Raw genomic sequence first — 23864 nt, 5'->3', positions numbered from 1 at the left:
CAAGCCTCGTTTTAGATCACTGGTTACAAGCCGTGATTGACGTATTAACTAGCCAATCACATTGCCGGATAAAGATTCTTGACCCCCGCTTGTCCCGCCTTAGTAGCGTGTCACCTGATTGGTAGCTACAGTACCGGCCTCGGCGCCGGTAAATATGGCGGAGGTCAGCTTAAGGTTGTTACGGAGTAAAGCTCGGCCTCACACCATTGAAGAGAGGCTTCTTTGCGGCAGGAAACATGGCGGCTCCTTGTTCCTACTATGCCAGGTGCCCACTAGGGTTGTTGTCTCTGAGCACAGCCATAGACTGCGGTTCTATACATTGTGGCCCTCAGGAACCCACAGGGGCCGGTGTTTGGCCAGGCAGATGAACACCAGTCAGGAGGTACGTTTATATTCTCAGTGGTCGGGTTCCCGAGCCTCCTATCACCAGTATAACCATCGCAGAAATGGCCCCAATGGTGCTCAAGATTTGGGGGCCCCCCCTGTATAAAAGCCGCACAGGGTACTATGACATTTTGGAGGTGACGGGAAACGCCACACAGTCCCAGATCAAGACGGCCTATTATAAGCAGTCCTTCCGCTTCCACCCTGACCGCAACTCCGGAAACGAAGACGCCGCTAGGCTGTTTGGGCTGGTGACGGAGGCGTACCACGTATTGGGCAGCGTCAGCCTGAGAAGGAAGTATGACCGTGGCATCCTGAGCCTGGACGACGTCCGCTCCGCAAAGAAACCAAGCGTGAAAAGCAGCAGCCCTTCCCTGAAAGAAGCGGGCGGTCAGAGAGAGGCGTCCACGACGTCCAATTCCAACACACCCGCCAAGCCCATGTTTGATTTTGACGCCTTCTACCAGGCCCATTACGGGGAGCAGCTGGCCCGGGAGCGGTCCTGGAAGGCCAGGCGGGAGGACATAGAGAAGAGGAAGCTGGAGAAGAAAACCGTTGCATCGTTTAATAAGCTGGGAGAGCTGTCGGCCTTGCTGCTATTCGTGTCGGCCACCATCATGATCGTATGCCTACGATAAAACCACTATATACTGGTCATCCAGTGGGGGCATCATGGGCGCGCCTTGGCATATGGGTGTCCCATATCCCTCATTCATTAAAGCGTAGCGTGACAAGCCTACGTGGCCACCTCTCTGCTTAGAACGGTGGTCTAGGTGCATCCGTTGTCAGAATTGTTCAGACCCCCCCCCCCCTCACCTGACACATTGCATATCCAATGTACTATCGATGACTGATGTGAAGACCCCTTTAAGTGATAGATCTGTGAGTATCCTATACTGGGTAACAAGGTTTTTAAATCTGCGTAAAAAATGGGGTCACATCTCGGTCCTGAGAGGCTTAAATGAAGAAGTCCTAATGTAATGTTTTAAATTGTAAAATGTAAAAATGTTTCAAATTGAACTTTCCTTTTATGCTTGGTGTCGGTGCGTGTAAGGGTCTTTTCACACTGTGCAGACATCGGACATGTACCATATGCCCTGGTAAAGACATACGCAGAATGGCCCCATTACATACCAGTGGACTGTTTTGTGGTATCTGCTGTGGCTTGTGCTGTTCCACGCAGAAGCATCCAGTAAAAATGTATAACGCATGATAGAGATATATATATATATATTTTATTTTCTTAACGTGCGCCTGTGAGTGAGAGACGTCCCAGATATCCATTGGAAATCCTCCCTACGGGAACCTGAGACGACACTGCGGACATGGGCCCTGATTTATCATACCGACCTTCACTCCACAATTCTGGCTTCTAGACGGGGCTTTTAGCACTTACACTTATTTGCAAAAATATATATTTTTTTTTTTACACTGCTCCAGTTTTGAAATCTAGATGGGGAAGTTAGTTATGTTAAAGAGTTTCACTCCAGATTTATCACATAGATTATATATATATATTTTTATTTATTTTTTCCTCTTAAAAACCCAGTAGGAGGGTAAAGTCCGAAAACTGGAGCAGCTTTTCTAGACGAGTGTTGGGTTAAGGCTACTTTCACACTAGCGTTTTTGTTTTCCAGTATTGAGTTCTGTCACATTGGTGAGCTCAATACCGGAAAAAAAACGAATGCATTTTGAATGGAGAGCAATCCGTTCAGGATGCATCAGTTCAGTCCCTCTTACATTTTTTGGCTGGAGAAAATACCGCAGCATGCTGCAGTTTTCTCTCCGGCCAAAAATACTGAACACTTGCCAGATCCGACATTTCATTTACGTTGAAGTGTATTTGTGTTCCGGAAAAACTGATCCGGCTTTCCGATCTGCGCATGCGCAGATTTTTTTAAAAATGCAAAAGATGAAACTGGAGAGACGGATCCGGTATTTCAATGCATTTCTCGGACGGATCAGCATCCGGATTCGTTTGACAAATGCCATCAGTTTGCGTCCGGATTGCCAGATCCTGCAGGCAGTTCTGGCGACGGAATTCTCTGCCGCAAGTGTGAAAGTACCCTTAAAGGGGTTATTCGGGAATGAATATTGATGATCCGTCTTGAGGATAGGTTGTCAATATCCGATCGGCTGCTAATCCGTAGTTACGTGGCCTAGTTGCAGCTCGGCCCTATTCCAGTCAGTGGGGCTGAGCTGCAGTACCAAGCATAGCTGCTATACGATGGGCGGCGCTGTCCTTGGTAAGGTCACCACGCACCCCAGAGCCCTGCAGCTTCCCGAAACAGCTGATTGGTGAGGGTGCCAGGACTCTGATATTGATGACCTATTTTGTGGACTTCAAATATTCCCCTCATGATAAATCCACGCCACAGTCTGAAATGAGCTTTAAGGGGTAGTTTACGAAGTGCCTGTTTTAACCCACATGGCCAGAATGTTTCTAGAAGTTGGGTATGTTCTGCACGGTTACAAAATGTACCGGTGTAGTGGAACAAGACGGGTACCTGTAGCATGTGTACTACTAAGACTCTCTTACCTACGGAGACGTAAGAGGACAGTAATGCCATGTGTAGACTTGAGCTACTAGATCAGCTCCATGTGGAGAATCTGCCATGTTTGAGGCATATGCACATGGCACCACCGTCTGCACAGAGCCAGTATGACGGTTTTTTAGAGGCGCACAGCTCCTAGGGAAGAATAACTCAGTACATGTGGCATCTGAGGCGGCTTGCCACGTATGAAGCTGGAGGCATGCCATGGTCGTAGCACTGCAAAGGGAAGAAGTTCTAAGCTTTTTCTCTCCAACAAACTTGCTGTGGAGCCCTAACTCTTGTTCTACAGGCCTTACAAGTCAATGGAAAATTTACGCAATGGTTCCACTGATGTCTATGTGGAGAGAATGAGAGTCCGAAGTTACGTGGCACACACAGCTGTGCTGCCCTGTAGCCTTGAAAAGTAATTTCTCTATAGCCAAAGCCCAGCGGTGAATATTCATGACGCTGTAAAAATGATGTTTCTTCGCAATGAACGTTTACAAGGCCAGTTCTCAGAAGGAACGTGAACCTGCGGTGTGATGCTGTAAATTCGACACCAGTGCCTTTCCTTCTTGCTTTCTCCGGAGCACAGGACCACCGCACTTTATAATTTATTGTAATTATCAAGACTGTAAATATTATAAAAATGTATAGTAAAAGCGGCTATGGAAGACATGATTTGTGTCGTGTGGATGTCCTTAATTTTACTCCCAAGTGCCTTGCACCTGCATCTTCAGATCTCTGAGGCTGTAATCTCCGTTCACTGCAATAAATATACCAGCCAGAAGGGGCGCCGAGGACAGGGGTGCCTCTCATCTCATGTTTTTGGGGAATCTTTCATGTAACCATTCAGTATGTTTACAAAAATGTTAGAGGTTGTCTAAAATTTTGATATTGATGGTCTATCCTCAGGATAGGTCATCAGTATCAGATCGATGGACCTCCGACTTCACAGGAGCCTTCTGCCTTTCTGCATGTGTGATTTATCCCTCCTTATCAGCTTTATGAGCTCCCTAGAAGAAAACAAACATAGGAAGTAAAGGGAAGTGAGTTCACTGCACACAGTACTGGTAGAAGGGAGACTCCTGCTTCTGAGAGAAATGCACCTAGCTGTGCAGCTGAAACGGAATAATATGTCAGTTTGTGCTCCAGATCTTCTTTAGGCTACTTTCACACCAGCATTTTTGCTGGACCTGTCATGGATCAGCAAAAACGCCTCCGTCACGATAATACAACCGTCTGCATCCGTTATGAATGCGTCCGGTTGTATTAACTTTAACATAGCCAAGACGGATCAGTCATGAACTCCACTGAAAGTTAATGGGGGACGGATCCCTTTTTTTTTTTTTTTAATTGTGTCCGAGAAAACTGATTCATCCCCATTGACTTAGATTGTGAGTCATGAAGGATCCGTCTTGCTCCGCACCACATCGCAGACTGAAGGATGCTGCTTGCAGTGTAATTCTGGCCGCGATGGGGACGCAACCAAACAGAAGTGAATGCATTCAGTTCAGTTTTGTCCCCATTGACAATGAATGGGAACAAAACAGAAGCATTTACCCCCCGCTATTGAGATTTTATGATGGATTTCAATAGTGGGAAGGGAAAGCGCAGATGTGAAAGCACCTCTAATGTACACCTTTGGGGCAATTTTTTTTTTATTCCATTGTACTTATTTTGAGGTCTAAAAATTTTTTTTTCGGTCTTTATTTCAAATATGGAATTTTTTTATTTTTTGTACAGCACTGAGATGCTGTAGTAGCCACCTCTGGATATTCTCTCATTTCCTCTCACTTGGGGGGCAGATGGACTCCGTATCTCTGGTCTCTGACATCATAAACACTCATATAGCTCAGTTATTATCTTACTGATAAGAATGTGGCTCAAACAAGTATTTATGACCTCTTAGTAGTTTAGAGATAAGGTTTAGGCACAAAGGGAAAATGACGTTGATGGCATAATCAGCTGAATTCAGCCGATCACTTGCCGTTGTGCTCAAGCACCAGGGAGTCTGTTTTTATTTAAAAACAAAACAAAACATTGACTCCCTGGTCCGCCGTTTAGTTAGTGGGATTGTTTAAACCAGGCATCCTCAAACTGCGGCCCCCCAGCTGTTGTAAAACTACAACTCCCACAATACCCTGCTGTAGGCTGTTCGGGCATGCTGGGAGTTGTAGTTTTGCAAGAGCTGGAGGCCTGCAGTTTGAGGATGCCTGGTTTAAACGAACGATTCGATGGACGACTGATCGGCTGAAAGGTACATGATGTAAACTGTAGTGAATAATCGGACTGGTGGCTGTATTTCTTAGGCTTCTTTTACACTGGCGTTAGAATTGTTCGGCAGGCTGTTTCCGACTGTAAGTACATTCACTATAAAGGGGACGGATGGGAGACGCGGCCACTGCACAGCAAACGTGCCGAGAGGCGGCCGGACAAAATCCATACCTTTCCTAACGCCAGTGTGAAAGAAGCCTAAGCTATAACCTTCCTTCTGGTCCTCAGCTGTGTCATGTGACGGACACCCTGACTCTCCAGCTATCGGCCGTGTGGACAGGAAGTCAGTTTATTTATTCCTATGACAGCCTCAATGTGAATATTAATGAATAGAGAAATTAGCAAATAAAATTGCCATGTTCCGGCTTTAAAATCTGCACAACATGTATGGTTACGTGCAGATTTTTTTTTGTGGAAATGGATGAGATTTGTGTAAAATCAAAAAAGACATCCACTTTGTAGCTACTGTAATATTGCAGAAACACGTGCTTTCCGTCAAAACAACACCATTTAGGCCTCATGCACACGACCGTTGTTTGGGTCCGCATCCGAGCCGCAAAAGATGCGGACAGCTTGTCCGCGGACAGGCATTTATATTGCTGGCTTCTGTTCTGCGAATTGCGGAAGGCAACATGGGCGGCTTCCGTTTTTTGCGGTTCGTGTGCATGAGGCCTTATATAGATGGAACGGATTTTAGGTAACAAAATCTGCCATGTTTAAAGACAACCTGACGAAAACCAGATCTTGACCGGCCTCAACGGGGCTTGTTCCCGTCACGGCCTGCCATTGGCTGCAGCCCCCACAACCCTTCCCCCATTGCCAGATGGTTTGATCCAAGCAGCGGGGAGATGCAGCTGTGCAGGGATCGGGAGCCACGCGGGTGTCAGGGAGCAGGTAAGTGTAATCCATACAAGGGGCCCAGGCAGTGGGGGGGATATTTTAGATAGCGGATAACCCCTTTAAGTCTGTCTTTGGTTTGTGTTGCTGTGCCAAATTTATGAAATGGTGCTCGGCTTTATTAAATTTGGCAAAAGTGTGATGTGGTTTAGCCACTGTCAGTGGCAGTACACCAGGGGGTTGCCTGGCATGGAGATTTTAAATAGTGGCACATGAGAAACGAGATGCCGTTCTAATTCTGACCTACTTTTCACTCCACTACTGAAAGTGGCGAGGTTCACCAAATGTTGCAACATGTGGGCAAAGAGACATAACATTTCTGAAATATTGCACCTCTTTGTCATGTAACTTCCAAATGATTTACATCTGGTATCAAAACCTTAGGGCTCATGCACACAACCGTGATGGGAGTGGGAAACAGTTCACGTGTCAGCAGCATCTCCTGGGCTGACCGTGGCTCCCCTGCCCCGAATGGACTGTATCACAGTAATTTATAATGGTCCCTATCTGATTGCGTTGCTATTGTACTGTGCTCACATGATTTGAGCACACAGCAACAGCCGCACAAACAGATAAGAGAGTGACTGTATCATTAATTACTATACTACAGGCCGTTTGGGTCAGGGGAGCAGCGGATGGCCTGGGAGATGCGGCCATCAAAATGACCGCGTATCTCTGGCCGATCAGGGTGGTGTACATGAACCCTAAGTCCTAAAGGAGGAGCAGACAGCGGCAAAAGGAAGAGGGGGACATTCTATATTTTCCTTGGAGAGGTTTCCCCTCCATTGTGTGGAGGCTGGAGAGGATGTATAGGACAGCGATTCTCTCACATACGATGTACAAGGAACCCTAGTAACACAAAAATCTGAGCTTATTGCTCCTTGTAAGTAGTGGTCAGCCTATAGCTTTCTTCACAAGATGACAGGATAATAGTTGTTTGCTGCAACCTTTTCCCAAAGTGCACAGATCATTAAGCACACTAATTAGTTAATGAGTGAAGAGCGTAACTGAATACTGCAGGGCAGCAATTAGAAGAAATGAGAGCGGGTCAGAATCTCCTGCTGAGAAGAGATGCCTCACACTGCATCGGTGTTCCAGAAATAATGAAACGGATAGATAGGATTGGAAACCAAAGTGAGAAAGAAACAGGATTTATTCGTATATATCAGAAGGATCATAAAGAGTTACATCAACCAAGCTACTGCGCAGACTGAGAGACGCACACAGAACAAGAAGAGAGCCGGCTGACCCCGCCCCCGCAGAGCCTCACTACACACACGCTGCATCTGCTTTAGTGGTGCCACCACTACTGCCACACAATAGCAGACATCACTGTGTATACTCGCCGTCTTCCATCACAGCTAACCCATTCACGCATCACAGAAGAGCAAGGCCATGGAGGACCACGCACTCACACTGGTATACAAATAATAGGCCATCATGCTCAAATGAAAAAGTATTTGTATGCGTCTCTCCAGGGGCGGACTGGGAACTTAAAGTGGCCCTGGAAAAAATACTAAAAGTCGCCGCGTTTTGCAGTTGGGTCCAAATTGATGGAAGGCAGGGCCAGCAATACCATATTGTGGCACATTATACCACCCCAACAGAACCAAATATCACAGTCCATCACAAAATACATCCCCAAAAACTTCCACTGGCTGGCCTTGAGGAGGACTCAGGTGGCCCTCTGAGCATCGGACCCCCGGGAAATATCCTTGTAAGGCCTATGGCCAATCCGTCCCTGCGTCTGTCATCTGTAGTTCCATGGGACCCTATATCTGGGTCTATCATTGGCACATATATGTGCCGACACAGGATTATGAATGCAGTCATACAAAGGATGTGCTTACACATGTGTAGGCCTTCTTGTACCGCTATGTACATATAACAGGGCTGCACCTATGAAAGTACATTCAGCAACAATATTGCTCAGCCAATATTACTGGTGGCAAGCTACGCCATTTGTATCACTCCTTTTGCCATGTCTTGTGGATTATGGCCAGACAAATCATAGTATTTTGGTTCAATGGCGCAGTGGAGAGGAGAACTTTGCAATGTATGTGGAGTCATTGGAAACTTTGATGATCAGAACTGGGATATGCTCTAATGGAATAGGAATTATCTCACCATGTCCGGCAAAATGTGGTTCTACCAAGCACAGACTAATATTTGTGTTCTATTTAAAATGATATGTTCCTCAGGCCCTCCAAGATATAAAGAGGAACTCTCACCAGAACAGGCCAGTTCTGGCAAAGGCCAACATCACAACAGCTGTGACACAGTGGTGGCAAAAACATGGCGTTAACCAACCGCCTCAGCAGCATTGAGTGTATGGTTGCCTCTAGAATATTGTCCAGCTAACCCTAAACTTCTAATGGAATTAAATAGATGGTTCTCTTAAAGGAAAGCTCTCTGTGGGACTGGTACAGTGTGTCCAAGTGCAGCAGTGTATGACTTAACACCAAAGAGAGGATCATTGTGTCGTGCTCCGCCTCCTTAGCCCTGCTCTAAACATTACACAGTGTATCAGTATTACCTGGCATCCCTATCCAGCTGTCTGCATAGACACATCGCTGTGGTTCACCTGATTAAAGCACTGGTTCTCTTTTGTGGATACGAGGCTCAGTTCCTGCTTTGCCACCTTCTGGCCAAATCAATCAAAGCAGTGAGGGAAGGGCTGGCCAAGGAATGGGGCGGAGCTCTTGTGCAACAAGAGCAATGATGATGCCCTCATTGCACCAAAGACCTAATTTTCTAAGTATCATAACTGTGGAACGGATCCTCAGATTAACAAAAAGATTAAAAGTGTTTCAATCAGGTGAACCGCAGCTATGTGTCTGTGCAAATAACTGGATAGGGAGGTCGCTGGCGTCAGATTCCCGACTTTGTTCGCATCCCTAATTGTAGATTTCACAACAAAAAGAGATGCTGTATTAGGCTTACTATACTGGTGTCATCCATTACATACCAACCTTTCAAATCAATGTAACAAGTAGCAATTAAAGGGGTATTCCGGTTCCAGCAAATGAATGTTATATTTGTAAATTATACAATTTTCCAGCATATTTTCTGCTTTAATTCCGTACAATTTTCATGGTCTCTGGTTGCTGTCCCGGTCATGTGATGATGACACAGGTTTACGGCTGGTTACAATGACGGTATGTGTATGCTTACCGCAGTGAACAGTGCCCCTGTAGTGCATCACAGGACCAGGGCAGATTTTTAGTCCAATAAAAGGATAAAACTTTACAAAATAATCTTAGCTAGGGGTTTTACAGGATTTTCATATTGATGGCCTATGCTCAGGACCCCAAGCACCCCCACTGATCAGCTGTTCAAGGAGACAGCGGTGCTCAACGAGCGCTTAGGCTTCCTCCTAGACCAGTCACATCACCGTACATTGGTCACATGGCCTCAAGTGAATGGGGCTGAGCTGCAATACCTAGCACAACCACTATCCAATAGACAGCGCTGTGTTCCTCAAACAACTGATCCGCTGGAGTGACGGGAGTTGGACCCCTGATAGGCCATCGATATTAAAATCCCGGTAAACCCCAAAGACGATCAATGCTGGCATATGTCTTTTTCTACATTATCTGAAGGTTCCTGTGGTTCATTGTGCTCCAGGAATATTGCAGAAATAGAATTATTGTACATAGAAGGAAAATGTTTTTTGGAGAGATACAGTCAAAAGAACGCAGCCAAGCTGTTTGGAGTAATAAACAGCAACAAAAAAAGAAAAGCATACTTGCTATACCAAGAAAGGACCAATAAACCTAAAGTCGGCAGCATCAAAAAAATGCAGCCTGTAAAAAAAAAAAAAAAAAAAACTAAAAACCTGCTGGAATAATTGTAACCGATTTTATGAAAATGTTTCTAAAGGTTTTTTTAGACATATATATATATATAGAATATATACAGTATCCAGACTAAAGAGTTGATAACAGAAAACAATAGAGTACAATGGCATGGCAAAGGTACAAAAGTTAAAGGGGTTATCCGAGAGTATAAAATGTCCCCCCATACGCCGGGCCTCCCACAGGGAATATACTTACTCTTCTCCCCGCGTCGCTCCTGGTTCCCGCACCGCTGCTTCTCCCTGTGCGCGGATGAAAACATCTGGTGGCGGGAGGGGGGAGCATCCAAGGGCAGACAGGTAACGCTAGGGCTGCTCCCCCCGACACCGGATGTTTTCATCCGTGTACAGGGAGAAGCAGCAGCAGCAGCGGGGGTAAGTATATTCCATGTGGGGGGGCGGCGTATGGGGGGACATGTTTTGTGGACCGGATACGGCTGTGTGCTGAGGCCTTAACAAGTGTTTCGTTCATCAGGTGATCTGTGGCGCCTTTACATGGCAGATTATCGGGAACGAGCATACGTACAAAAGTTAATCCTCGATAATATACCCGGCAATCAGACATTAGGTTTAGTCTCCTTTCACAGGGAGGATATGATTTTTGTTTTTTCAAAGAAGCAAACGGAATATCCTTGAGATAGGTCATCAATATCAATATCTGATCGGGGTCCGACTCCTAGCGCCCCCACCAATCCACTGTGTGAAGAGGCGACGACGCTCCAGTAAACGCTGTGGCCTCCTTGCATCTTATCAAGCACATTGTCGTCTACTGGATGTCGGTCGTGCTTGATATTGCACCTTCGCTGTCCTGGGAAGTGGCTGTGTCACTCACTGGAGCACTGTGTTCCGGGAGTCTGGATAGGCCATCAATATCAAAATCTAGGACAAACCCCTTCACATCATAGGCCAAAAACAGATCTAATGCTTCTCGCCGCTGAGAATTGGTTACAATTTATACAGACCTGATAATTCCTCTGTGAGCTTCAGTATCAGAACACAGTCCTCTTGTTGGTGTTTGTTCTAGTTTCTATTCAACAGTTCTCCATCAAATGCACCGATATGTCAGGTCCTCAAAAATGATGGACCATGTATTCATTTAGAATTCTGGGTTTTCTAAAGCAGACAACCATTCTAAGCTTTATGTACATAATAGATAACCCCTTTCAATTTACCTTTATTATTTACTTCTGGAAAGGAAATAGCAGAACGGCAGATACAGAAGGTGTTAAGCATAACGTGACCTTTTATACTTCACTATGTATAACTCATCGTCACTTAGATGACTGTAGTGAGAGGATGAATTACAGGTATCTCTCTTAGTACTGCCATGTTACACATGGATTTTGCAGTGGATATCACTTTTTGCACTGCACTAAAAATCTATTTCCATGGCATTTGAATGGGCTTCTGTAAGACCCCACTGACTTGTATTGGACTGCACTTTGTTGGAATTTTCACCAAAAATCAGCAACGTCTGAGTAAGACCTAAAAGTAGAAACCTTGAGTATGTAGCAATTATTACCAATTTGTTTTCCATGATGAAGCAAAAGATGAGTACTCACCTGGTAAATTCACCAGTTTACCTGGCTGCTGTGATGACATGTCAACAACATGTGACTGCTGCAGCCAATCACTGGCCTCACTGCGTCTTTTAGGACTTCAATCCCATATCTCTCCCTTAGCCAACATTTTTCCCAATCCTGAAAAACCCCTATAGGTCTCATGCACACGACCGTATATTTTGTCCATGTACGATCTGCATCTTTTTGAGGATCTCACAAAGACCCATTCATTTCAGTCGGTCCGCAAAAAATTCAGACAGCATCCCTTTCTCCAGCGGCAATCTCTGCAGTCTTAAACATGTTTTACATTGGACCTCTGAGATACATATACAGAGGCTTGAAAAGCTTTGAAGGCTTAAAGGGGTTGTCCGATTAAGATAACTTCGGGGTTATCGTGGAAGTAATATTGATGACCTATCCTCAGAATAGGTCATCAATATCAGATTGGTGGGGGTCCAACACCCAGAAGCCTGCTGATCAGCTATTATGAGAGGCCATGTGACATCACCGTGCATAGGTCAAATGGCCTAGTTGCAGCTCAGCCCCATTGAATGCAATACTAAGGACAGTCGCTATACAATGTATGATGATTGGTGAGCTTCTGGAAGTCCGCAGCACTGACCAGAGCTCCGCAGCTCCCTGGAATAGTTGATCGGCAGGGGTGCTAGGACTCGGGCCCCCAACAATGTGATAATGAGATAGGTCATCATTATCATTTCCTAGATAACCCTTTTAATCCCTGTCCACAAGATAGGGGAAAAGTCTGTGATCCGCGGGGCTCCCACCACTGTGGCCCCTGTCACCCATGAGGGTCCCGTGTTCCCCGTTTGAATGGTGTAGTAGACACAAGTGCATGTCTACTGATCTATGGGACTGCTGGAGATAGCTGAGAGTGTTCCGCTATCTCTGGCTTCCTCACAGAGCTGAAAGAAGTGGCAGCGGGCATGCGTGATTGTTGCTCTCTTCAGAATGAGCCCTGTTCTCATGAACAAAGGGGGCCCCAGCAATCAGACACTTGCCAATCAGACACTTATCCCCTATGTTGTGGGCAGGGAATAAGTTGTCTTAATGGGACAACCTCTTTAGGGGGTTGTCCAAGATGATCAAAAATCTTGGACAAGCCCTCCAATAAAACATACGATAACAAACTCACCCCTTTCTTCAGCGGCATGGTCTGCAACGCTGGTCTGATCATCCAGCCAATGTTTTACAAACTGCAATGGTGATGAGCTGCTATACGGCATATGGCTGCTGTAGCCAACCATTGTTCTCAGCAGTAGCCTGTATACCGGACTGAACCAGCACCATCAGAGAACAGCGCTGGAGAAAAGGGGTCCGTATAAGATCATTTTTTATTTTATGGCAATTTGGTGGACTTGGGGATTCTTAGATATCTTGGACAACCCCTTTAACACGACTCTGCACATGAATTCATCTAATATAATATATGTTCTATTTCGCTGTGCAAGTGATTTTTAACCAGTGAGCTAACCCTCTCTGGATACCAGTGGGGACTATGGCAGCTGTGCCCAGAGAAATAGGAGGCATCATTACACGTAACAAAAGCATAAAATAGACATTCTTCTCAAACTAAATGGAATGACAGAATTCTATATCTATTTTCCTAATGTGCTGTAATGGTATCTCACATTCATTTGAAGTCCCTTAAAGGGGTATTCTGGGAGTTAAATACTGATCGCCTACCCCGAGGATAGGTCATCAGTATCTGATTGGTGGAGGTACCACTCCCAGCACTGATCAGCTGTTTGAAGAGGCCGCTGCACAGCGCGTATACTATACGGCAGCGGTGCTTGGTATTGCAGCATGACGCCTCTGGTCTAGGAAGCGGCCACAGCGCTCTGCTCCAGCCGCTTGAAACAGCTGATCGTCAGGGCTTCCGGGAGTCACACCTCGACTGATATTGATGACCTATCCTGAGGGTAGGCCATCAAAATTAAACTCCCAGAAGGGCCACGGCCTTCTTTCCGCTCACCAAGCACGGCGCCGTACATTGTATAGCGGCAGTGCTTGGTATTACGTCTCAGCTCCATTCACTGCAATGGGACTGAGCTGCACTTAGGCCATGTGACCGATGAACATGATGTCACATGGCGTGGGAAAAGCTGGAGAAGGCCGCAGCGGTGCTGTGAGCACTAATGCCTTCTCAAACAGCTGAGCGGTGGGGGTCCCAGGTGTCGGACCACCACTGATCAGATACTGATGACCTAACCAGCATTTTTAAAAATGCTCAGAAAATCCCTTTAATGTGGAGATCTACGTAGTTAAGAATTCTTTTCTTATATGCTATTTGGAGTACAAAGAGTCAGAATCCTCATTTATTAGAGAGGGGCTTCAAAGAGTGTCTGTCGCTATGGAGGACCCAGGTCCTTTGATTTTAATAGGAACTGCGGCCAGTGCCAGGAAATTGAACACTAGCCACCATGTTCCTCAAAGACTAGAGCAGGGCGTTAACAGTGGGAATTTCTGTGACCATATCATTACCAGGGGAACCTTCTAACAAAAAGGAATTGTCTAAAGCAGAAGACTCCTTTAAGCATCAGCCCATTTATCCATATTAAGTTGGAGAACAGTTACGTCAAGCACGGCTTAGGGTACTTTCACACTAGCGTTTTTCTTTTCCGGCTTTGAGTTCCGTCCTAGGGGCTCTATACAGGAAAAGAACTGATCAGTTTCATCCCCATGCATTCTGAATGGAGAGAAATCCGTTCAGGATGCATCAGGATGTCTTCAGTTCAGTCACTGAACGGCGTTTTGGACGGAGGAAATACCGCAGCATGCTGCGGTATTATCTCCATCCAAAATTCCAGATCAGTTGGCGGAATGCCGGTTCCGGCATTAATTTACATTGAAATGTATTAGTGCCGGACCCGGCATTAAAAATACCGCAATGCTGGATCCGTCCTAAAAATGTGAAAAAAATATATAACGGATCCGTTTCTCCGGATGACATACAGAGAGACGGATCCGTTCTTGCAATGCATTTGTAAGACGGATCCCGATCCGTCTACAAATGCTGTCCGTTTGCATGCAGATTGCCGGATCCGGCAGGCAGTTCCGGCGACGGAACTGCTTGCCGAATCACTCTGCCGCAAGTGTGAAAGTAGCCTTAGTGAATAAGGTGGTTCTCTAATTTGCAAGACCGCTGAATCATTTGTGTGACTGTCATATGAATATTTAAGACTTACAAATATCGTTAATGGCATAGTCCAAGCTCAATGAAAACTTTTCCAGCAAGAGTAACTGCTACTTCCTGCGTTGTGCTCCAGTCCTCCCTGCTGGCGTTTTCCTGGCTGCAAAGGTGAAGTCCTGTACACACCACGTCATCACTGCAGCCAATCACTAGCCTCAGAAGTCATGTAATTCTAAGGTCAGTGACTGGCTGCATGGTGACGTAGTGTGTACATGACATCACCACTGCAACCAGGAAGATGACGTCATTGCTGTAAGACCGGAGAGCAGTGCTGGAAGTGACAGGGGAGAAAAGTGGTGATCACTACTTCTGATTATATTTTCACATTTACCACTGCTGGTAGAGTTTACAATCTTGGACAACCCCTTTAATATGTGGGGCTGCAGCAGGAAATCCCATCACTTTACATGACTAGTGGTGATGTCCTTCAGAACCCCCGCAGATCCTCAAATTGAAGGAACTGAAGTGCAAAGACATGCCATACAGTGCTATTCACTTTGATGGAACCTTCTGAAGTTCCCCGGGACAGTAGATAAATGGGAGCATCCAGGGGCGTAGCTAGAGGGGGTGCAGAGGTAGCAGTCGCTACCGGGCCCAGGAGCCTGAGGGGGCCCAAAGATCCTTGTGCTGCATAAGAAGACACCAGTATTATAGAAAGTGCATGCAGGTCAAGTTACACCTCTGGCTGGAAGGAAGGGGTTAGGTCAAGAATGTGGCATGGTCTGTAGGGTTGGGGCTGCTGTTTCAATTTTTGCCTCAGCAGCACGAAGGCAAGGTGCTTCCCTGCCTCTGGCTACAAAGCTATGAGGGAAGGGGGTCCAAGCTCAACTCTTGCACCAGGGCCCATGAGCCTCTAGCTACGCCCCTGGGAGCATCGCTATGTAAGCAAAATGCCAAAGGATCTCACAGCGATCATAGTGATTTGCCATAACATTTGGGACAACCCCTTCTCAACAGATATATCTCCTGGTGAAGAGATGGTCACCATGGGTCTGGCTGCAAAAACCAAAGGGAAAGATAAGGAATGTCACACAAGAGCTCTGCAGAAGAAATATATTGCACAAGCAGCAATTATATGAAATGGGTGATCATATAATGCATGGTCATATCGAGTCCTACAGGGCAGGAGCATCTCTCTAGAGTGGCTCTTCACTCTGATTAATGGGATGGGTCACAAGAGGGTCCCTAGTATGGTATATGGAAAGGACTACCATTTTAACCAATATATTGTAAAAATAAAAACACTGCTATGTAACCTCTGATGTAAAACTTTTAATAAAATAGCAGATCCTTTAATTAAAAGTCTGGAATCTTGGACCATGGTGACGGAGCAGTCCTTTCTGATCCCATCAAAGGGAACATGTCATCAGAATTGACCTATAGAGCCATTTACATGTTCCTACTGTTCACGCTCCCAGCTTTGAAAATGTACCTGACATCATCAACTGGTGGCTCCTGGAGTCATTGGGGCGTTGCACTGCCACGATCCTGACATGCGCAGTGAGTGAAGGTGTATACGTTCCTGTGTCACAGCGATCAGCTGATATCAACCCCATCTAGTTCAGCGCATGCGCAGTGAGCACTTGAAGATGAGGAGTATACACTTCCACACACTGAGATGGTCAGGATCAGCAGCAGAACAAGGGGGTCTTCTGCACCTGTGTGAGATTTCACACAGCCAGGCGCTGACATAAGAAAGCCAAGGGGAGGTCTGTGATGGAAAGGGGGAGGTTTATGAGAGCAAGATGGCGGGAGATGACTTTGTGATTCACCTTATCAAGAGCAACGCCCCAGTGACTCCAGGATTAGTCAGGTACATTTTCAAAGTTGATTTTTAATAAACGCACTACTGTAAAGGGGTTATCCAACCCCTATAATGACCTCCCCCCAATGCCCGGGACCCTCGTATACATTATACTTACCTGCCCACCGGTACCCACATCACTCCGGATCCCTGCACGGCCGCCACTGCATCTCCTGCGACGGGGACAAACCTCCCTAGCAATGTGGGTAATGCTAGGGAGGCTGGTCACCATGGCGGCCTGCTATTGGGCTGCAGCAGAGGCCGTGCAGGGATCCGGAGCAATGCGTGGAGCAGATAAGTATAATATATACGAGGGGCCCGGGCATTTGGCGTGGGGGGGGGGGGGGGGTCATTATATGGGTTGGATAAACCTTTAATCCTGAACAAAACCAGTTTCTGAATCATAGGAGCATGGACAGTAGGAACATGTAAATAGCTCTATAGGTCAATTCTGATTAGGGATCGACCGATTATCGGTTTGGCTGATATTATCGGCCGATATTGAGGATTTTGAACGTTATCGGTATCGGCATCTATTTTGCCGATATACCGATAACATATTGGGAACACAGAACGCGCTGCTCTCAGCGCTCTCTGTGTTCCCTCAGCAGCACAGGGGAGAAGGAAGCAGTGTCTCCTCCCCCTGTGCTGCTGCTGCCGCCAATGACAGGAGAGAAGACAAGAGGAGGGGAGGGGCTGTGGCCACGGCTCCACCAATGAAGATAAGCCTTTCATTCATTCATATACAGGAGGCGGGAGCTGGCTGCAGAATCACATAGCCGGCTCCCGACCTCTATGAGCGATAGCTGCGGTCCGCGGTAGTTAACTCCTCAGGTGCCGAGGATCGCAGCTAACGCTCATAGAGGTCGGGAGCCGGCTATGGGATTCTGCAGCCAGCTCCCGCCTCCTGTATATGAATGAGAGACTTATTTTCATTGGTGGCGCAGTGCGCCCCCCCCCCCCCCAAGCCCCCCAGTATTAATCATTGGTGGCGCAGTGCGCCCCCCACCCCCATCCCAACCCCGGCCAATAGTAAAAACATTGGTGGCGCAGTGCGCCCCCCCCCACCCAGTATTACTCATTGATGGCAGTGGCCACAGGATCCCCTCTCCCCTCCTCCTCCGATCGGAGCCCCAGCTGTGTAAGCCTGGGGCTCCGATCGGTTACCATGGCAGCCAGGACGCTATTGAAGCCCTGGCTGCTATGGTAAGCTCCATGCTGCTGTGTGCACAAAGCACAGAGCAGCAGGGACAGTGTGAGATCCTAGTCACCCTGATAGAGATCTATCAGGATGAATAGGACAAGGGTTCTAGTCCCTAAGGGGGCTAAAAGTTAGTAAAAAAAAAAAAAAAAAAACACAAAAATATTAAGTATAAATGAAAAAGATTTATAAAAAAAAAAATACACATTAACAATAAACATATTAATTTTCAGCAGATTTGTGTAGAAATTTTTTTTTTTCTCAAAAATGAAAATTCCCAGAATATCGGTATAAATTATCGGCTATCGGCCTGAAAGTTCACAAATTATCGGTATCGGCCCTAAAAAATCAATATCGGTCGATCCCTAATTCTGATGACAGGTTTCCTTTAAAAAAAAAGATAAAAGAAGGTACAAATGAATAAAATGATATTGACTGATGGAATGTGGCAAATGTACATTGATATTATTTTACTCTTTAGAAAAGACACTAAAATGCCTGAAAACAGCCCATTGCCATCAGCGTCTGTAGGTATGAAAACTGTGCTACTAGACTACAGGTCAAAGAGAATATCCTTTGGAGATAAACTATATAGTAAATGGCTTCAAATGTTAGACAATGGAGACTTACTAAACTAAATTCACCAAATTCTGGGTCAATTTGTGTAAACCAAATGGCATATATGCTTTCTGCTAGATATATGATGTGTTTTAATAAGTTTCCCGGGAGTTCAATATTGATAATCTATCCTCAGAATAGGTCATCTACGTCTGATCAGAGGGGACACCCCTACAATCAGGCTGTGCCAATCCGATGAGCGCTGCGGCCTCCTCACAGCAAACTGAGGACAGCACCGTATATTGTATAGCGGCTGTGCTTGGTATTGCAGCCCAGATCCATTCACTTGAATGGGACTGAGCTGCAAACAGGCCATGAGCTGTGACAGATGAACGTGACGTCACTGACCTAGGACGAGGCCACAGCACATAACAGCACTACGGCGTCTTGAAACAGATGATCATCAGGGGTGCCAGAAGTTGGATCCCCACCTGGAAAACCCTTTTAAACACTTTTTGCCCCACACTAGACAGTTTTGAAACATTTCCAGAAAAGAGGGCATCATAATGTGGCCCAAAACACTGGTCTAAAGTAAGCCATCAAAGAGGACCAGAAAAGTGCCCGTGTCTGAAAAGATGCACCCAATCTATCACACAGCGTGAGCCACAGAGGTGTATTTGGCGCATCTTCTGCCTGGTCTACTGTTAAGGTGTCTGACACTTTAAGACACCAATAGTAAATCTCCACATTCAATGTTTTATACTTACGGACTCAGTTGATTCATATAAAGACAGTTCACCCTTCAAAAGGCATAGTTCAACTTGTCATAAAGTGGAAAAACCCCTACCTGATTTCCTATGGGCCATTGAACAAATGCCAAATGCTAGTATCCGCATCCTACATTTCTAATACCTCAGGCCTGAGGTAATTGGGTGCATGCTCTACCCACTTCTGGACAACCCTTTTAAAGTCTATCACCATCGTTACCAATTTATGAGGCGTTGCCTTTCAGTATGATATTATATACACACTGTAGGATTAAATGTTTGCTTCTTTTAGATGCTAGATGGTTAAATTATCAAAAAAGGTTTTGGTAGAAAACATTTGTCATAGGAAAATATAAAACCATAAACTATGGTCATGAGTAGATCTTAAATGTCAGCTTACATGAATCTTCCTACTGAGCGGTCACTGACAACTAGAGTACAATTTATACATACATGAATGAGACACCACATTTAAGCTTTGCAGCTCTATTCTCTGCTAATGGTTGCCATTCTACAACCAACCTTATCTCTTGGTCCATGGCTTCTTCAAGCACAGTTGTCCTCAAATGTTAGTGCCCTATTGCGTGCCCCTATTATGAATGTCATGAGTTGAGAGATGGTTTTGTCAAAGGTATCTACTGAGATACCGCAACCTCACATTCTACAGACTGTTCTGCGCCATAAACACTTCCATCCACACCATGACCATGCCCGGCTGCTTGTGTTTCTACGACTTGGCCTGTGCGTGAAATAAGAAATCAGATTGGAGGCCTTAGGTTACAGCCTCAAGGTCAGGTTTCCTTATGCAGTTTTGGAAGCCAATACCAGAAGTGAATTAAAAAAAAGAGAAGTTGTAAAAGTATCTCACAAAAGTGAGTACACCCTTCACATTTTTGTAAATATTTTATTATATCTTTTCATGGGACAACACTGAAGATCTGACACTTTGATACAATGAAGTAGTCAGTGTACAGCTTGTTTAACAATGTAAATTTGGTGTGCTCTCAAAATAACTCAACACACAGACAATGTCCAAACCGCTGGTAACAAAAGTGAGTACACCCCTAAGTAAAAATGACCAAATTGTGTCCAATTAGCCATTTTCCCTCCTGAGGTCATGTGATTCGTTATTGTTACAAAGTCTTGGGTGTGAATGGGGAGCAAGTGTGTTAAATTTGGGGTTATCTCTCTCAAATTCTCTCATTCTGGTCAGTGGACGTTCAAGATGGAACCTCATGGCAAAGAACTCTCTGAGGATCTGAAAAAAAAAGAATTGTTGCTCTAAATAAAGATGGCCTAGGCTATAGGAAGATTGCCAACATTGCCAAGATTGCAGCACAGTGACAAAGACAATACAGCGGTTTAACAAGACTAATGAGACCAAGATAAACTTGTTCGGTTGAGATGGTGTCAGCGTGTGTGCAACCAGGGGAGGAGTACAAAGACAAGTGTGTCTCGTCTACAGCATGGTGGCGGGAGTGTCATGGTTTGGGGCTGAATGAGTGCTGCTGGCTGTGGGAAGCTACAGTTAATTGAGGGAACCATAAATGCCAACATGTACTGTGACATAGTGAAACAGAGCATGCTCCCCCTTCTCGGAAACTGGGCCGCAGGAAAGTATTCCAGCATGATAAAGACCCCAACCACCACTGCCTTGCTAAAGAAACTGAATGTAACAGTGCTGGACTGGCCAAGCATGTCTCCAGACGTAAACCCTATTGAGCATCTGTGGGGCATCCTCAAACAGAAGGTGGAGGAGCGCAAGGTCTCTAACATCCACTAGCTTCGTGATGTCGTCATGGAGGAGCGGAAGAGGATTCCAGTGGCAAACTGTCAAGCTCTAGTGAACTCCATGCCCAGGAGAGTTAAGACAGTGCTGGAAAATAATGGTGGCCACACAAAATATTGACACTTTGGGCATAATTTGGCCATTTTCATTTAGGGGTGCACTCATTTTTGCTGCCAGTGGTTTAGACATTTGTCTGTGTGTTGAGTTATTTTTAGGGCACACCAAATTTACAATGTTATACAAGCTTCACACTGACTATTTTACATAGTATCAAAATGTCATATCTTCAATGTTATCCCATGAAAATATATAATTAAATATTTACAAAAATGTGAGCGGTGTACTCCTTTGTGAGATACTGTATCTGCCCTTTACAGTTTCTCTCCTCTTAGGATCCACTCCTGACAATGTGACTGTATCCTAAGTGTATTCTACGTACATCCACATGTAAGGCTACTTTCACACTTGCGTTTTGTTTTCCAGTATTTCCAGGATTTCAATACCGTAAAAAAAAAAAGTTTCATTTTAATCCTCATGCATTCGGAATGGAAATAGATCCGTTCAGGGTGCATCAGGATGTCTTCAGTTCTGGCAGCATTCCGTTTTGTAACCGGACACAAAACTGTGAGCGCCACTGCCTCTTCAAACAGCTGATCGCCGGGGGTCCTGGGTGTCGGACCCCCACCGATCAGATACTGATGACCTATCCAGAACATAGGTCATCAGTTCTAAAGTCTCAGAAAACCCCTTTAAGTATGTCTGGTAAAAGATGCCCTATACAAAGCACAAAATGGCATAAATATAATATGCTCTTTTGAGGAAACATCTTCAAAATGAAAACTAATAATCTAAAAAAAAGAGCATATACACAATTAAAAAATGCAGTGTACTTAGGCCTAATTCACACAAATGTAATTTACATCCACGTGCTGAACACGAACAGCACAAGGGCCCACAGAAGTAAATGGGGCTACTTACACCACGGTCCGTGCGGAGACACTCAGGGCATGCACTACTTTGGTCCATGTCTCATGGAACACGGACTTGGAGACCACAGACCTGACTGCACATTAAAGATCACCCATGTGTTGCAGAAGTCTGGATCCGGCCTTACAGACAATTCATTTAAGGGGTTGTCACTGTTTCAGTAAATCAAAGGTTCTTCATTAGATAATGAAAAGTTTTACAATTTTCCAATACACTTTCTGTATCAAGACTTAATGCGTTTCAAGATCTCGGCTTGCTGTGATTCAGTGGGAACCTTTATTGTTTACTTCTAGTGGATACCAATCTGTCCTGGAGATCTGATGGACAAACAACTGTTAGGGTATGTTCACACGGCGCCTTTTGCTGTGGAACTTTGGCACGGACAAACGTGCTGAAACTTCGCCGGCGGCTGCCTGGGGTCTGCCCCTTATTCGTTTCAATGGAAGGCAGCGCTGAGTATCGCGGAGCAGCAGCTGAAAGCAGGCCATGCCGAGAAGGGACCACCCGCCATGTGAACGGCCCTTTACAGTAGATTTAGTGGCGTAACTATAGGGGTCACAGTGGTTACAATTGTCATATCTCATTTCAGGGATTCAGGAAATGGGAAGTTACAAGAAGGTCAACAGGAGCCTGGAGAGGTCCGTAACCACTGGATCCAGGTATGCAGCATTAACCCTTCACCAGGGATCCCGACATTAGCCCTTTCACTGTCTTGAACGACAAGGATCATAACATTAACCCATTTATTGCCCTAAACCACAAGCAACATTGGAATTACACCCTCATTGCTGTAGACCACCAGGTATACTGATATTATCCCCTTTCACTGCCCCAGACCACCTTACATTTACCCCCTTCACTGTCCAAGACAACCAGGGATACTGGAATTAAACCCCCTCACCGTCTCAGATCGACAGGTATGGTAACATTAACCCTTTAACTGCCCTGGGCCACCATGGATATTGACATTAGCCAATTTACTGCTATTACTAGCAATATGCGATCAATGTTTCAGATGGGAATACCCCTTTACTGCCCTAGCCCACCATAAATACAAGGAACATTTGCAGAGATGCATCTGAAAGTTACAAACAAAATAGAGACATTGCAGGGCCCATGAGGCTTCACCTCCGCTCCTGGCCTGTATGCTGATCGCATGAAACAGGACCGATTTTTATCCCCTTTTATGTAAACAGGGAGGTCCTATGGAATAACTGCAAGACCTTGAAAGCCATGAGGAATTGATAGAGAAAGCATATTGGAAAAACTATTGTACAAAAAAAAAATAATTATTTGCTGAAATCAGAATATCCCTTTAAATCCATAACTCATAGGTAACTTAGAACTCTTAAATGAATAGCATCAACAAGAAAGAACAGGAGAGGAAATAGCATTTAATATAAAAAAGTTGCTAATAGTTATTAAAGGTCTTTATGATCCCAGCATATTTCTGAATACTAAATCAATCTATCGAGAATTGCACTATTAAATTAACTCATCACTCACATTGGTTGATATGTTTTCAGTGCACAAAATGTAACCATTTATTGTGATTATGAACAATGCTTTTTTTCTAACAAAAGAAAAATAAAATATAGACGTTGCTTATCTTTGGTCCAATGGTATAATAATCCATCCGGTCCTTCGTCTAGTAAAATGGGACGTTTTGCAGACTAACACCAATGTCGCCAATGCCCCTCCCCCCCACCCCTCCAATGGAATAATTATTCGAATCAGCAGGCGATACCTGCACCAGTCAATCATTGGAAACTCTCAGTGGAGCTTGGTTCATCCCAGGCAAAAGATAGTAAAATGTAAGATTTGGGTGGTATTAGTTTCAAACTAATACTGATGTTAACACCTGGTCTTCTCCCCAAGTAAATTAAATGAAGTATATGCAAACTCGTGACCTACAAGAAGCATCTGAAAAATGGACTTCTGTATAACTAAAGAACATCTGGTATTGCACCACCATGTTCGATAGACACAGCTAGGGTAGACATTATGCATAAAAAAGGTGCAACAAACCACAATATC

General features: G+C 45.2%; 1 protein-coding gene across 1 annotated transcript; it reads left to right on the top strand.

The window, feature by feature from the left end:
• The first annotated feature begins 121 nt into the window (after positions 1–121).
• DNAJC30 (DnaJ heat shock protein family (Hsp40) member C30) lies at positions 122–1404 on the top strand. Its single transcript, XM_040423605.1, has one exon. It carries the CDS (start codon positions 447–449, stop codon positions 1020–1022), a length of 576 nt encoding a protein of 191 aa, XP_040279539.1. The 5' UTR covers positions 122–446; the 3' UTR covers positions 1023–1404.
• Positions 1405–23864: the final 22460 nt, after the last annotated feature.

Source organism: Bufo bufo, chromosome 3, assembly GCF_905171765.1.
Source record: "Bufo bufo chromosome 3, aBufBuf1.1, whole genome shotgun sequence".
Taxonomy (NCBI): domain Eukaryota; kingdom Metazoa; phylum Chordata; class Amphibia; order Anura; family Bufonidae; genus Bufo; species Bufo bufo.
The sequence above is the reverse complement of the archived record's forward strand: the minus strand, read 5'-3'. Positions and strand labels throughout refer to the sequence as shown.